General features: G+C 41.3%; 1 protein-coding gene across 36 annotated transcripts in view; it reads right to left on the bottom strand.

Moving 5' to 3' along the window:
- RIMS2 (regulating synaptic membrane exocytosis 2) overlaps window positions 1-16,124 on the bottom strand; it is a 456,084-nt gene extending 439,960 nt beyond the window's left edge. For all 36 annotated transcript variants that reach the window (XM_048329132.1, XM_048329133.1, XM_048329166.1 and 33 more), the window contains exon 1: window positions 15,461-16,124. In XM_048329132.1, the coding sequence (XP_048185089.1) occupies window positions 15,461-15,630 (170 nt within the window). In that variant the 5' untranslated portion in view covers window positions 15,631-16,124. The remainder of the gene's footprint in view (window positions 1-15,460) is intronic.
- Between the last annotated feature and the right edge of the window lie 261 nt (window positions 16,125-16,385).

Here is a 16,385-nt window from a genome sequence, read left to right as displayed (position 1 = left end):
GTAATTTTTACCAGCATTCTAGAGGGGAGACATAAGAAAGGGGACAGCTGTTTTATTTTTCAATGTAATGCAGATTAAAGATGACAGTTATAGCAATCCAAGAGAAAAAAAATTCTAACCAATAGTAGAATGTAGGCCCTAATGAATACTGGGCTAATATTAGCAACCAAGTAGTACAAAATATGTGAATATTTAATATTCCTACATAATAGTCCTTGTCCTGACAGATTCATTTCTCTTCTGAAAGAATGAAATGTCCCTCTAAATATAGCATTGCTTAAAAATAAGATTGCTAGGTAGGCATTCAGAAAATTGCTACTAGCATGGCAATATTTTTAATTGCTACATTTCTCAGTCTTTTTTTTTAATTCAATTAAGTCAATGAGGTTACATATCAGATGCACAAGTAAGTCTGCAAGTCTGTAACTTAGCAGAATCAATTACTTTTATTGCAATTGTAAAAAAACTAAATGCTTTGATGCAAGGTCTGTCTTTTTCTTATGTGTTGGCATAGACAGTAGCATCGATAAGTTCAGACTTTGTATTTCTCTATGTAATCTTACAAATGTTCAGCAGTTAATTAATTCATGACCCTAGCATACTGAAAGTCAATCATAATTTTTTTCATCTAAAAGATCATTATTTAAAATTATGTTTTAGTAACAGATTAAATTAGAACAAAACTATTTATGTGTCCTCTTTTTTAAAATACTGATGTAGCCTATATTTCAAGTAAATTGCAAACAAACTTAGAGCCAAAGCCATCACACAATTTGAATAATCAGATCTTCCCATATAAAATCTGAAATACTAGGGGTGAAGCAGCTTTCCCATTATTTTGCACAACAAAAAGACTGTCCAGTCACCTGTGAAAATACAAGTGCCTGTGTGTACAGCAATTACAACTAGGGCCTTCGCTACACATCTTTCATTATGTATGTTCCAGATCACACTGGAAAATGCAACAACACAGCTTTACAGAGCTCACTCACTTAACCAGTGTCATCTGAGGTATTTAATTTCTCCTTTTTTTCTTCCTCCTATGAGCTGAACTAACTTATTTCTGAAAATCAGAGTTTTAAAAATATTAAAGAAGAAAACCTGCTGCCTGATACGGAGACACACAATCTAGTTCTATCTAAAGTAACACCAGTAATGGCTTTCCAACTCCAGTTATTCAGCAGAAAAATTTTATGAGCATTTTCTTTGTTTTCTTCACCAAAAAGGCTCTGAACATTAATTTTGGTGGCATTGATTCACAGACCTTAAACAGCAACTTCAAAATCAGAAATTAGTTTGTACATATTTGACTGCTGGTTTTCTCAATGATTGCAACACAACCAGTCTTTGCAGACTGTGGAAATAATGGTGAAATAATTCCATTTCTCTCAGAGAGTCCGAAAGTACTGTAGCTAATCTCTCTCAGCCCCTCAGCTGTGCTAGCTCAGCATTTGTAGGACTGTACAGTAAATCAGATGAGTTCCCTTCTATAGCTTAAAAAGATGCTTTGTCAAAGTGATGATGGGGGAAAATATTTTTTCATTAGCATAACCTCCCTGAAACAGTTTCCCTAGACAGTTCAACAGACACTTGCACCAGGGCCAAGATGGTGTCATGGAGGCAGGATGGAGCAGCTGGGCTGGCAATGGAGCTGCAGGTGCTGCACTGACAGCATGGAACTGCCTGGAGCTCTGGAGCTCAATTTAGCCTCTCAGATCTGTTTTCTGGAGAAGCCTCTCTTTTTCTTACTGTATTGATTCCACAGGGACCCAGGAAGAGAAGTGTTTCTAAGCTCAAGTTAAGCTTTGCAAATATATTTGCTAAATAAATATTTTGGTGGATTTACCTTGGCTGGCTGCCAGACACCCACCAAGCCATTCTTTCATTCCCCTTCCTCCACAGGACAGGGCAGAGAATATGATGGAAAAGCTCATAGGTCAAGATAAGGACAGAGAGATCACTCACCAGTTACCATCACAGGCAAAACAGACTCCAATTTTGGAAGATTAATTCAAATTATTGCCACTTAATAACTGGGTAGGACAGTGAAAAAAAAATCTAGAAACACTTTTCCCCCCTGCCCCTTCCTTCTTTCCAGGCTCAGCTTCACTTATGAACCTTCTACCTCCACACTTGGAGCAGTGCAGGTGGAGGGGGCAGGGACATTGTGGTCAGTTGAGAGCTCTTCATCACTGCGACTCCTTTCTTCTCATACTTGTCCCCTGCTCCAATGTGGGGTCCTTCCCATGGGATACAGTCCTTACTGAACTGCTCCAACATGGTCCTTCCCACAGCCTACAGTTCCTCAAGAACTGCTCCAGGTCCCTTCCACAGCGTGCAGTCCTTCAGGAACAACCTGCTCCAGCACGGGGTCCCTGTGGAATCAGAAGGCCTGCCAGAAAACCAACTTCAATGTGGGTTCCTCTCTCCAAGGGCTGCAGTACCTGCCAGGAGCCTTCTCCAGTGCGGGCTCTCCATGAGGTCCCAAGTTCATTCAGGGTACATCCACCTGCCCTGGCATGAGGGCACAGCTGCCTCACCACAGTCTTCACCATGGGCTGCAGGGCAATCTCTGCTCTGGTGCCTGGAAGCACTTCCTGCCCCTCCTTCCTCACTGACCTTGGTGTCTTCAGGGCTGTTTCTCCCATATTTTTCTCACTGCTCTCTCTCACAGTTGCTGCACAGGATTTTTTATCTTCTCTTACACATTATCCACAGAGATGCCAGCAGTGTCACAATGGACAACTCTGGCAGTGGTAGATCCATTTTGAAGCTGGCTGAAACCAATTTTCTCTGACATGAGGGCAGGTCTTGGTGTCTTCTGCCACCCCTGCAGCTTCACCCCAACATCTGGACACATAAATGCAGTATGAATACTTACTTCACACCGAAAAAGAAGTGATATCATTTTTAGTTGCTAATCTAGTAAGTTACATGCTTCCATATAAGTTCCATTTATTATGGAAATATGAACTTAATTGTGAATTAAAAGGCAAAGAATAGTTGGGTTGGTGGGCATCAGTTCAGTAACTCCTTTCCTTCCTTTGTTTCACACACTGAGAAAATTTTTGAAGAATAACTTTATTAAACTGAAACTAAGGGTAGAATACATTTCTGTGATGTAATTACAAAAACTATTATGCAGATGTTCAAACAGTCCCTAAAAAAGATACTAATGATGTCCAAACATATTGAGCAATGGAAAGACACAGTAGAGCTCTGGTATAAACCTCCTTCCACATCTTAATACCATTCATCAACTTTATAAATACTGAATAAAAGATACTTATGTCCAAATAGAAGATATTTAATGGCAATTTCCCTCTTTTAACACAAACCAACATCTTTCTTATGGGCAGCTTTGCTCAAAATCCAGCAGTCCCAATGGGAGGCAAGAGATGTTTTAAAATAGGTCATCGTGCTTAGTCTTATTCATGTTAGGACCAGCACTCCCTTTGAAATACAAATTTTTTGTGGATTACTATAATAGAACACTCCTAAGCCCTTATCAAAGAAAATCCTTGTGGCTATGAAGAGTGACAAAACATGTTACCAATTCTAAACTGCTCTTTCTTATTTAACCTAAGAACAAAATTAGGAATATATCATTTAATTATTTCAATAATAACAAGAAAAAACATACATCAGTGCTTTTACTTATTATAATGACCACGTGATCATTGCCTATGGAACTATGACTTAGTTTCCTAGTGAAACTCCAGATTCAGTGAATGGTTTTGACCACTAACATTTTATTAGCCAAAATCATAAATCTAAGCAAAGGCACTATTTTAACTCGTATTCCTTTTAATAAACAAACTTCTTACCTGTAAGTAACTGGTCTTACTGAGTTAAGAAATAGTTATTTATATCTGAGACATTACATTAGGACACAGTGTTATCATGAACTAATTCTATAATTTTTATCACTCTTGTTTGTGCAGAACAAATACGACCTTTCATACTAAAAGTTAAAAATGTAACTAAATGTTTATTTTGTCTTTCTCCAAATAAAGCTTTCTTCTATACATGAGAATATGTTATAGAAAGCTCAGGAATATACAACTCAGACCAAATTTTAGACAAGAATACTCTGCAAATTCTGCAGAAGACATGTTCATGTAAACTCTACATAGCAGCTAAAAACATTTATCTTCCAATCACGTCTAAATAAATTCAAAATACGTAAATGTACATTAGTGCTCAGCTATAGCCCATTAAATTCCATTCAGCTTTGGCCACCTGCATTTTCAGATATCAAGCAGACAGAAGAATTCAAGGCTTTCAAATAACAAGTGCTTTCTCTGTACTCTAACCTGAAAGCACCTTTTCTTGGCCTAGTGCCTTCAGAGCACCCTCTACTGCAATTTTACAGATGAACCATAAAGAGGGCAGAAAAAAAATACATATGGATTTTTTGATATATATTTTTAATAATTGGAAGATACCCTTTTTTTAAAGAAATAGGGATACTATGTAAAAATACAGTTTTCTTTCAGTCATACTGGGATTTTGCTTAACTTTAAAAACTGGTGGAATCTTTGGCAAAGTTTTACAAAATAATTAAAATTACTGCTTCACTTGAAATATCTTCCGATGTGATATGTATTAGCATGGAAGTAGTACCAACACTTGAGAAATATTTACCATTCACTTAAAGTTAGCTCCTCCTTAGCTTACTATTTATATGTAAATCAGACTATCATCAAAGTATCAACAGGCATAATCTTACTACCAATCCAAAAAGCCAACACATTAATAAAAACCAGAACAAGCTGCTTCATTCTATCCATAAAATAAAATTGAGTTCTTAATTTTAAACAGTTCATAGTGTTTACTGTGGTATTTCATCACTTCATTACTGTAACATTAGAAGTAGTTTGAAAAAAAGCAAGATTTTCCTGAAGCATTTTAACTTTAGTAGAAAACATGTTTGACAAAAGCATAATCCTCAGCCTTATAACGTAACAGTGATGCTATTTTTCTATCTGTTAGATAATACATGGTTTAGCTGTCACTCACTGTGCAGCAGTCGGTTACACAGAATGAAATGAATCATAATCACAATGACTAGCCAAATTAAGGAAAGCATGCTGAATCAAAACCCATGCTCCCAAACTGTCTTAGGGTCTGATTCAGCAAAAATATATTTGATTTCAATACCATACAGCATATTCCATAGATACCTGTTTATCCAGACTTTTAAAGCAAGAAAATGCTGAATTCAGAAGGCATAGCAAGACAACAGTATGTTTTTAACAGACTACCATCAGAAGTGACATATCAGCTTGTAAATACACAGTACCTAAACAAATACCATTAAAACAACACATAGTAAAAGAGAGATGGTGTGTGAGTTAAGGAAAGAAACTCTCAAACTGAGTTTATAGAGCTTTCTTTGGGTCTTAAATGTTACATTGTTTTAAGCCTACAAGTAGTAGACAAACCCTTTTTGTAACTTCCCATCTAGCAATCTGACTACCTATTTAAGATTCTACCTTAAAATATCTGTTAATCATTCTTATTGGTGAATGGCATAGGAAGGTTTTCTTTGCAATGTTCTTTTGATGATGGGCATGCTTAATCCCACATGCTGGAAAGATTTTGTATTCCAAGGTCTTCCTTTAGATCTCATTCTTCAAAGGCTTTCTGAATTCAGTATAAAAAACATACCAAATCCTAAGAATAACCACAGTCTAGAAGGGAAGCATACTCAGGTTCCCAGCAGTGAGTCTCAAATAGTAAAGTTATAGATAAATGAGCATACCCTAATTAATAATTGATAGAAATATAAGCAAAATATGCAGATTGACAAACAGCTTCTAGGGAACCATAAATGTCAGTGCCAGCAGGGAAAATGTCCATGGCATTCTTATAAGACTGAAGAGTAAAGAGTTACTCTCAAAGGCAGAATTCTGCAGGGCAGACTCAACTTACCTACTTCCAGAAGTCTGTGAGATAGACCTCTACATCTGACATATTCGCTCTATCTTCTTTTTAAGTCCACAGCCAGAAATAGGCTCTGCAATTCATCTGGCCTATTTGAAATGTCTAATTTAAGATGAGATGGATCACATCCTAAAGGCACCTCTTTATTTCCATTTGCATCAAATTGAATATAAGCGATTTCAGACATGGATGTCTTCTTCTGTAGGTATTCAGATCTTGTCAGAAGAATCCCAAAGAATTTCTGGGGTCAAATAGCATAATTTAAGCTCTAAATGATGTAGCATGGGAAAAAGATACCAAAACTGAGGCAATGATTTTCATTAACCAAACTGCCGGTTTCTGAACTTAAAGAAGACTGATTTCATGAGGACTCACACCTCAGGATGGATTTATTTTGATGCCAATGTTGGTTCTCCCTTAGAAGAACTCCTTGGTATGTAGAATGGTGTGAGTCAACTTTTCCAGTCAGGAGACAATCCCTTCCATTACCCATCTTCTTATTTTCATTGAACCCCTAGTAATTACGTATTCTTGGGACCTCACATTTTTGTCAAATTTTTTGTAAATCAACCAACACCTTGTATCTACTGAATAAATATGGCAGCGGATGCAACTGTTTCCCTTACAATAATAGAGCAGCCATGTATTTTCACGTTGGTGAAAGACCTCCTTTATCAGGAAGAGATTTGAACACAGCTCTCTCTTCCCAAATGAACAAGTTATGGGCAACACTGGAAAAGTTTATTCTGCATCCTAACAATGAAGGCATAAAATTGTGCAGTCAGGAATTCAAATGTATGGACGGGCAAGAGAAAGCCTAAATACCTCTGTGATTAGGATACTCCCTATCTAGAGGCAAGTCCTCATTCTTGCTCCAAGGGCTGTTGTGCATTTTATTTAAGTACTCAAATGCAAAATTCATAAGGAGGCATCTGATACAGACAGGATACAACTCAGTGGCACTAAAGACAAACACTGTGCATAGCTGAGGTAATAAAATTCAAAATACAATATGAGGAATGACTGATCCAACAAGACTTCTGCAGAAAAGCATGGTGAAGGGGTAGTAGATCACAAGCTGACCATGAATCCGTAAGTGCTATATCACAACAAAAACCCCAAACACGTGACACTGTCTTTACAAGGAAAGGGTTCTGTGCAAGACACAGTTTTATCCCCATGCTCTCCCCATACACTTCTGTTTGGAATATGTGTCTGGGTTTGGACACTGTGTTTCAAAAAAATCAGTCAAAAAATATAACCTGTTGAGTTTACAGAAAGGAATGATGAGAATATACAGGAGGAGCTATGATCACATTTGTGAAATACAGAAAAGGTTGCTGCATACAGAAAAATAACAGACTGTATTGCATTTCCATTGGGGACAGAGCAACTAGCAAATGGCAGGAAAGAGATTTGGGTTTAACAGTAAGGGGAAAATTACAGGGGTAAGGATAAGGACTTTGAGTAACTGAGACAAATTATCCAGGGAATTCAAGAAATCTCCATCCCTGACTGAGTCAGTAGTGGAGTCATTATTCTCATACCTTTCAGTAGTAACCTATCATTTGAAAAAATGTAAAATTTTCATACTGTATACGAGAGCTTTACCCTAAGATCTGCTTGTCCCACTCTTCACCTTCTGCTACACAGGCAACACAGCTCTTGCAGAGATGAGTGTCTTGAATTCAGTGCATCATCTGCTATGTGTCCTTGCCTTGGCCATGAACGGTACTTACTTCACTGGTTAGGTGGGGTCTCACAATTGCAAATCACTAGTTTAGACAAGTAAGTGTCAGGAACTGCTATCTTAAGAGTCGGTCATGCCTTGAGGCAAAGGATGAATTGCAAGACCTGTTGAAGTCCCAACCAGCAATGTTTTCTATTATTCTATGTGTTCTCTGGGTTTTAAACAGCTTTAAAAGCATTGCTTCTCACTCATCCTTTCTGTAATCAGAAAAATGTATAAACCAAGAGTTAGATAAACACTATATGGAAAAAGATTTCTTGCTAACACACTGGAGTACTCATTTCTGAAAAGTTATATGAAAGATGGTTGTAAAACATTTTCCAAAATAGGTTGACTGCTTCTAACTCACAATTTTATTCAAAGGTGAAAGCATTTTATGTTCTTCATATGCTTAAGATAGTACACATTCCAAAGAAAGTCTGCCCTCAAAAATACACAGAACCAAAATGCCACATTATATCGAATACCTAGCAATGCTATGACCTGTTAAATATTCTGTGTACAAATGCAATATTATATTTGCTATAAGAAACGCTTCACCTTAAAAATATTAATGTCAAATAAAGAATAGGTCATCAGGAAGTATTTAAGCAACCTCATATAAGATTTAAGAAGGAAGAACCAACCCCATAGAGACAATAAACAAAGAAAATAGGTTTCATGTGTTATTTAAAGATTTTCTTAAGAATTTTCTAAATAGAAGCACTCAGACTTGTTCAAAACACAAGTTCAACTCTTGCTAATTCCTTCTAGAACAGACAGGATATCTCACCAAATTTTTAATAAAAGATTTTAAAGTCTAAATCAAAGATATTCTTTCTGGCCTCAGGCCTCACATCAAAACTTAAAACCTCCAAAAGATATAGATACATGAAGTTAATTATTATGACTATTACTTTTCCCCTATCAAAATGCATGAATTTGATTTCTTTATCAAAATGCAACTGAGACCACTCTGCAAGCATGTAATATGATGACAGCTGATACTTAAATTCAGGCCTATAAAAGAACTGCCTTCCACCTTCAATAACAGAAAACAGCAGAAATTGCTTTGAACACTTACTCTTCAAAAATTACATGTATTTGCTTCTCAAATGCACTGCTATTCCCCTGTACAATCTTATTGTTACATTAACTCTTATAGTCTCAATCCTTACTGACCCCTTTATAGATTCAAGACCATAGCTTGGAGAAACTACACGAGGACAGAGTCACCACATGATATCTTGCAGAAGCAGCTCTTCAGCACAGCACTGATTTTTCAATGTTACTGTATCACCAGAAGTATAATAACTCCTGAGATGAAGTTACTGGGGTTTACAAATGCACTACCAGATTTGGTGCAAACTGTTTTTATTGATAAACTATAACATACCCTCAACAGAAAGTTACTTCAAGGATGCAACAGTTCCTCCTGTTACACCATGAAGTCCTGCTAAAGAGATCTAAGCTCAGTAAGCATTGAAAACAATATTGGTCAATATGAACTTCAGGTTTATAACACTAATAACTTTGTCTGGACAATGACTGCTTTTGAATGCCCTTTTTAGACAATTAGTACTTCAAGACATTCTTCCTGCTGGCGAGTTTAAATTAAAAGAAAGACTTGCCCACTCTTAGAGAGATTAGGTTGTCTATGGTAAATTGTAGCTATTAACCTTGATATAGTAAGACGTGATTAAAACAGCCCATGTGATCTAAACTTAACTTAAAAAATCATCCCCACCTCAAAGCTCAATGTATAACATCTCTTGCAGTAAAACAGGTATAGATGAGATCAGAAGTCATCACTTTCTGTGTTTCTTGGGGTTTTATCTCCCCAAGTTTCTGTCAAAAAAGCATCATCGGTGAAGATGTTGGGGGAAAAGGAAAGATCACACTAAAATAATTCTTCTTGGAAAAGGCTGGCCTAATGGTCTTAGAAACTGCCCTAGCATTCTGACTGACTGTAAATATGACAACGTAACTTGAAGAAAGCCACTAAAGCAAAAGGGTGAAAGGTGGCATTAAGCTAAAGAAAATCCCATTCCACTGGACTAAAATTCCAAGTTCAAGCTATTATTTTACTTCTTCCTCCCTATTATGAAACCTTGAATGTGTTGCAAGTATTTTAAAACTTCACTGGCAGGGTAAAAACACATTTTACACCAGTTCTGCAGTAACCTATCACTTCTGTGTATTTTGACACTTACAATATATACACTAATTAGCCACTGGTTCAATGGAAAAATCAATTATTTGACATTCTCAGTTATTTAGATGTTACCCAGCTCAGAGATGCATGCAGACAAAACCCAGAATGGACCATTCAGTCCCCTAACCTCATCTCCAGAGACCACTGCATTTCAGTCACTGCTTTCTAGGATACAGTCCCAGCACCTTACAATTATGATCTCCACTCATCCTTTAGATGTAAAATTACATGTTTTCTTCTCTTTTCTTTTCCAACTAAGTACAGAAAGGTATTTATTTGACAAGATTACAAAAAGCACATACTGTCATGTGTTGAATGTCTTTTTTGGGCGTTCTTTGTTAACTAAATCCTGTATCTGTTTTATGATTTCTCAGCCCCGTATGATGTCAAGCCTTTCTACACCCAAGCCATCCTACCAGTACTTCTTGAATGTGGGAACACCAGCACTACTGCAGTCTTCTAAAACTTTACTCAACATAAACATTATCAAGCCAAATAATTATTGTAATTGCCACTCTGTATAATCTCCAAATATATTCTGCTTAGTCACTAAGAGGAAGTATTACTTTAATCATTTGTAGACAGTGCCTGAAAGTGTGTTAGGTTCTTTAGAGAACAATTGTAAACACTGAGTCTTCTGTAAGAGCAAATGGTACAAGCCATAACAAACTGACAAGTATTATCTACAGTATAAAATGTCAAAGCATATGATAAGAGTGAAGAGCAAGGAATAATGACAATTTTGAGAGAGGCCCAAAAAGCAGTACAAATTATTAAAAGAAAGGGGAGATGATAAAGAATATTATGAGGGAGCGGAATGAGGCAGGAGGAAGGAAAGAGGACATGGCAGGGCAGGAAACTATATGTATATCTGTGCAACTTCCACTATCACTTATTTCATACTGCATAAACTTATTAGAGTCACTTTGACCACATTTTATTTTATAATGCACAGAAACAAGAGCAAAATAATGAGTGGTGTAGCAACAAACTGTTCTAATCAGCACTCCAAATTCAGAGAAAATGCAGTGCAAAGTTATGGAAGCATAACTTAACTAACATTGCCTGGAGTCCTAGTTTACTATTTAGTCAAAAGCAAATACTTTTGCCTTACTCTATAAACTTTAAGAATTCCTATACATATCTCCATTTTCCAAAAGCAAAATCAATAATCACCACATATCTCTCTTTCTTCTCTTCAGCTCTGAAATCCAAATCCGAAACACACAATGCTTTTAAGACAGTGCAAATCAGAGTCGATTATTTACGAAGTAGGATAATTATTTATAAAAAAGTACAACAGCTTTGTAAGTCTGATATTTACACTTCTGTGACTCATGGCCAGCAGTCACAACTGCTTCCTCTTCCCCAGGTGAGCATCCTGCCCCACATCTCACTCACAGTGTCATACAGAGCCCACACAGCGCAGCTTCCTTACGGTTTGCTTGTCAGAGATTTTGTTTCAGTCAGTGTAGCTACCCCATTTTTACCATGCCTGCACAATCACTACCACAGTAACTGAGCACACACAAGCCTGCAGTCAGTTGTACCTTCCTACAGCTCACTCTGGACTTGACATTGGTGGATCACAGAGAGCCACCACCCTCTACCTATCCCACTGTGTTTCCACCTTTCTTGTCCCCTTAGGTAAATCAGCTGACAAATCCACACACACTTTTAAAAGATATCTTTTATAAGGACCTCATGGTAAACCTGTAATGCTTTGCAAATCTATGAAAAGTTGGATGATTTCATAACAAAATTTCTCTTGGGAAAATTTGTCTTCGACTGGGCCAAACTGTCCATACCCATGAAAAGCTAAAATACATATCTTTTCAGAGCTATGATTCTGACTTTATGAGGAGAGCATTTTATCTTTAGAACTGCTCAGCAAAGAGTTTGAAACTCATGATATTTCAAGTACCAAAGTGTAGATGCACATCACACAGGCTGAAACAGAAGTCTTTATAAATAATGGCAGCATTCTAATGTCTCCTGTAATTTTTTTCCTGTATGCATCCTCTCAATATATTTAATACAGAAATAAAGTAGAAATTAAAAGTAAAAAAGCACAAGACTGATCACACAAACCAGTCTGTATGGAGGCATTGTGCTGTCTAAAATCTGTTAAAAAGCTCACACACACAAAACCAGATTTTATAAGAGGAAGGATGTGCATAATGTAAAGGAAAAGTCATCATCAAAAATTCTATGCTCTATCCAAGTCAGTAAAACATCCACAAAGAAAAAGGTTGAAAATATGTAAATATTCTTAAAACAGCAAAGACTTATACACAGAGTACAGACATAAATTCACTCTGTCACGCATTATGCATATTAAATATTATGCAAAATATATATTCAATAACCTTGTCAAAAAGACACCTTCCTAGGACATAACACTTAAAATGCACTCCAAGGGTCCCAAAAGTTCCAGAAGAGAGACAGTCAAAGCAGCAGAGTTTTCCACCCGTCCTTTTTAAAGCAGAAGCTCCACCACAGGAACACAGTGCACAACTGTAGCTCAGCATATTTCACAGACCAAACCAGGCCAAAGGAGACAGCAAATCTGAAAAGCTTCTGCTTTCCATGCCATCATGTTCCATCAGATCCTGGCAAGAATTCATGCTGACCCGATCACTATTAGTTGCTACAGATTACAACTCAATAACATTTGTATTTCCTTTCCCCAAAAAGAGTAAAACAAGCATAAGGAGAAGTTATGTATCTATTTTAAATCCACACATATTTACCCCAGGGAGTGAAAGGAAAAGAATAAATAGTCCACATTACAGATGTGAGTCACACCACTTAATGCTCTTTTGGAAAATGCTCAAATACCACAGTGGTGGGCACAGCATAAGAATTTGAAAAACACAAGATAGAAATAGAATGGAGAAAGGAAGTAGAGCCCAGGGACTAGCCATTCATACTGACACTCAATCACCATAAATTATAAAAAAAAAAAATAGAGGGAATACATGCTTGCTGCTTTCTTCAACATTTGAACAGTTCTTGTGTTAATATCTCTAAATGTCAACTCTTGTTTTCAGCATCTTTTTTTTATCCTGCTGTATTTCTCCATGGAATGAAATGACACAATTTTATTGCTGAGGCAAAAATACCTTCCACTTCAAAAGAAGCTTGCCTTCGAGGAGAATTACACTTGAACAAAGACTGCAGGATTTAGCTCTATATTTATCTCTATGGAATAACAGTGGTTCATTCATATAAACATGGGGGGGTTCTTTTTTATTCTTTCTCTTCTTTTGACAGAAAGAAAACATCTCTTGAGAGAATTAAACTCAGTAATATCTACATAAAGATGATGGTATGACTTTGGTGGAGGGCTGTGCTTGATAAATCCACAGATATTTTTAGAATAAACATGTACCTGATGGTTCAAGGAGACACTTCATTTTAAGAAAAATGAAACTGGTGAGTTATTCATCTGACACCAGCTCACTTCTCACTATCCTCTAAAATATTGTGGGCCATCTATTCAAATTCCATTGACAACAGCATTTTCCTAATAGAGTTGCTTTAGGCCATCTTTTATGTATAAACTACACCATACCCTCTCCCTTGCGGCTTAAACAGAACTCAAGTGGACCCTTTTAGTGAGACATAATGAGAAACTAAACCCCACCCGAAGTTTATCTTTAGATTTGATGAAGACCTTTTTTTTGCCCATTGTCTGCTTCCAAGATTCTGAGTATTACAAATTTAAACAATTCTGTTTCACTTCTTAAGTTAGTTTTACCTTGCCATTACTTGAAAATAGTTTATTCTTCATTTGCAAGCTTAACCATTCAAGCTGATCCCAGTGCTGTACTGAAATTGTACTTTATATTTGATCATAAATATTACTGTCCACAGCAAAAGTTGACAGGAGCTTTCTTTAAAATTGTAATGCTATTATTATATATTTAAAATGCAAACTTAATTCCTTGAATTCCTGCAGCTTCCAACTGAACTTCCAATTCCTTCTTTGTTAATGATTTTTAAGAGTGCAGAAATTTTAGACAAACATTTGCATTTATTTTGCTATATCATAGAATTTAATAAAATAAATCAGTCTAAATTGTCTCAAAATAAAAGCATCCCAATAGCAAACAAATTGTAGAGCAAGAGACTAAGATGTGGTGACAAAAGAAGGTATGGCACTTTATTTCCAGTGCTCACATAACACTGACATGCTTCAGAATGTTCACCCAACAAAAAACCTTTTTAAACAGACTTTGAAATGTTTTTAGGAGATCTCCTTAACGCTTAGGAGCTGTCACACAAATGATATTTGAAGTTGTTCATATGATGCTAATAATAATGCAATGAATCTTGGAAACGGACTTCCAAAGTCAGCAACTAAAGCCCAGAAGACAGCTTCCAGGTGCTGAGTGTGAAAGGCCAGCTGCAGTTAACATGTCCAAGACACAACACGAATTTTGGTACACAAAAAATTCTTCAGCTTCACCACACTCATCAAAGTCATGTCCACGACAGCAGCAGCATTGCTTATTACTAAGGCATTCGAAGTCAGCGTGGTTACTCCATCACGGAGGGAGGAGAATAGTTTTCTCGACTTTACTCAGTGTCTGCCAGCCCGACTGGGGAAGGGCGTGACCCACGCTGTGCACGGCAGCGGGACCCCCGCGCCTGCAAAGGAGACCGGCGTACCCCCAGGGCTGGGGCTCAGCGCACGGGGAGAGCTCGCACCTCCCCGGGCCCCGCGCTCCTGTCCCGGACACTCCCGGTGCCCAGCCGGGTGGCCGCGGACAGCTCCCGGTGCTGAGCTGGGCCGAGTGGCCGCGGACAGCTCCCGGTGCTGAGCTGGGCCGGGGGGCCGCGGACAGCTCCCGGTGCTGAGCTGGGCCGGGGGGCCGCGGACAGCTCCCGGTGCTGAGCGGGATCGCTCCCGGTGCCGCTGCCGCTGCCGGAGCCGAAGACGGAGCCGGAGCCGGGGCTGCCCCCATGCCCGCGCCGGGCAGGCGGAGGGCGTCCCGCTTCCCCCGGCGCCGGGGCTCACGCTTGGAAAGAGCAGCGGGGCGGGGGCGGGCGGCAGACACGTTGTCGGGGGAAGATGGCGGCTGAGGCAAACCCACCCAGCCAGGCGGCCGGAGCCCAGGCCCCGGCGGTGCCGCTCCGCCCGGCAGGGCCGCCGCCGCCAGCGCGGAGCCCGCCGCGCCCTCGGGACGGGGCCCGATGCTGCCGGTCCGCCCCCTCCGGCGGCGCCGACCGCCGCCCCGACCCACCCCCATCCTCCCGATGGCACACGCCGGGTGAGGACGGCACCTGTGCGGCCATGTTGGGCGTCTGGTTCCCGCCGGCGGCGGGGCGTGCGGAGCCGGAGCCGCCCCGCGGAGCGCGACCAAGGCAGGCGCCGAGCCCTGCCCCGTCTCTGCCCGCTCCCGCGGGTCGCCCCCGCCGTGCCCCACACTCGCCCGGCGCTGAGCACCCCTGCCCTTCCCCAGCCGCCCGACTCCTCTCTCCCGCCCTGACCCTGCCGGGGGAGAGACTTCCGCGGCCGTGGGCCCCGGAGGACGATAAAGGGATGCGCCCGCCCTTACTTGAGCACGGATTGCTCCTTCTCCTCTTCCTTCTTCTGGCGGTCCATGACGGCCAGGATGATCTTCCGCTCTTCCTCCGTGAGGTGGCTGAGGTCCGGCATCTCGGGCTGCGGGGCCGGAGGAGGCTGAGGAGCGGCGGGGCCGCTCCGGGGCCCGGCGGGAGCCGACATGTTTGGTGGGAGCTGCCGCCGCCGCTACGGGAAGCGCTGCCCGAACTCCAGCAGCACCAGCGGGAGCGGCCGCCGCCGGCGCCGGGAGAAGCACATACAAATCAATACCCTGTAATCAACCGGCAGCCTAATGACGGCCCCGCCGGGGAGGGGCGGGGTGCCCGGCAGCCCCGACCTCGCACCCACCCGCCGGGCCGCCGGCGGCAGCGGGAGGACGGGGACGAAGGGGCCCCGGGGGGCGAGCAGGGGGAGCAGGGAGGGGAGAGGGCAGCTCCAGGAGAGGAAGGGCCGGGGGCGGGGTGGGGAGGGTGAGGGGAGAGGGCAGGATTAGCCGCGGGAGCGCTGTGGTTTGGGTGCGAGCGAGATTATCCCAACCCTGAGCACCCGGCGAGGAGAGGGAGGACGGAGCGAGCGGCGGGGGGTCAGGAGACGGGGGCAGCGGCTGCCGGGGGGGCCGAGGGGGATGCCGTACGAGAGCGGAGCCCCGGCGCCCCAGGGCGCGCAGCAGGGGAAGCCCCAGCGGGCGAGCGCCAGTCCCGGCCGCCGGCCGCGGCTCATAATTCCTCGCCGCCGTCCATGGAAGGGACCGCGGGGCGCCGCGCCCGCCTCCCGCCGCCGCCGCCTCCCGCCGCTCCTCTGCCGAACCGCGCCGCTTCCTGGCGCCGCCTCGCTTGGCTGGTGCCCTCTCGGCTGCGGGATGGAGTCCGCCTAACCCATGGCATGGCGGAGAGCCGGAGTCACGGGAGGGGGCTCCG

The sequence above is a fragment of the Corvus hawaiiensis genome, chromosome 26 (genome assembly GCF_020740725.1).
Source record: "Corvus hawaiiensis isolate bCorHaw1 chromosome 26, bCorHaw1.pri.cur, whole genome shotgun sequence".
NCBI lineage: Eukaryota > Metazoa > Chordata > Aves > Passeriformes > Corvidae > Corvus > Corvus hawaiiensis.
The sequence above is the reverse complement of the archived record's forward strand: the minus strand, read 5'-3'. Positions and strand labels throughout refer to the sequence as shown.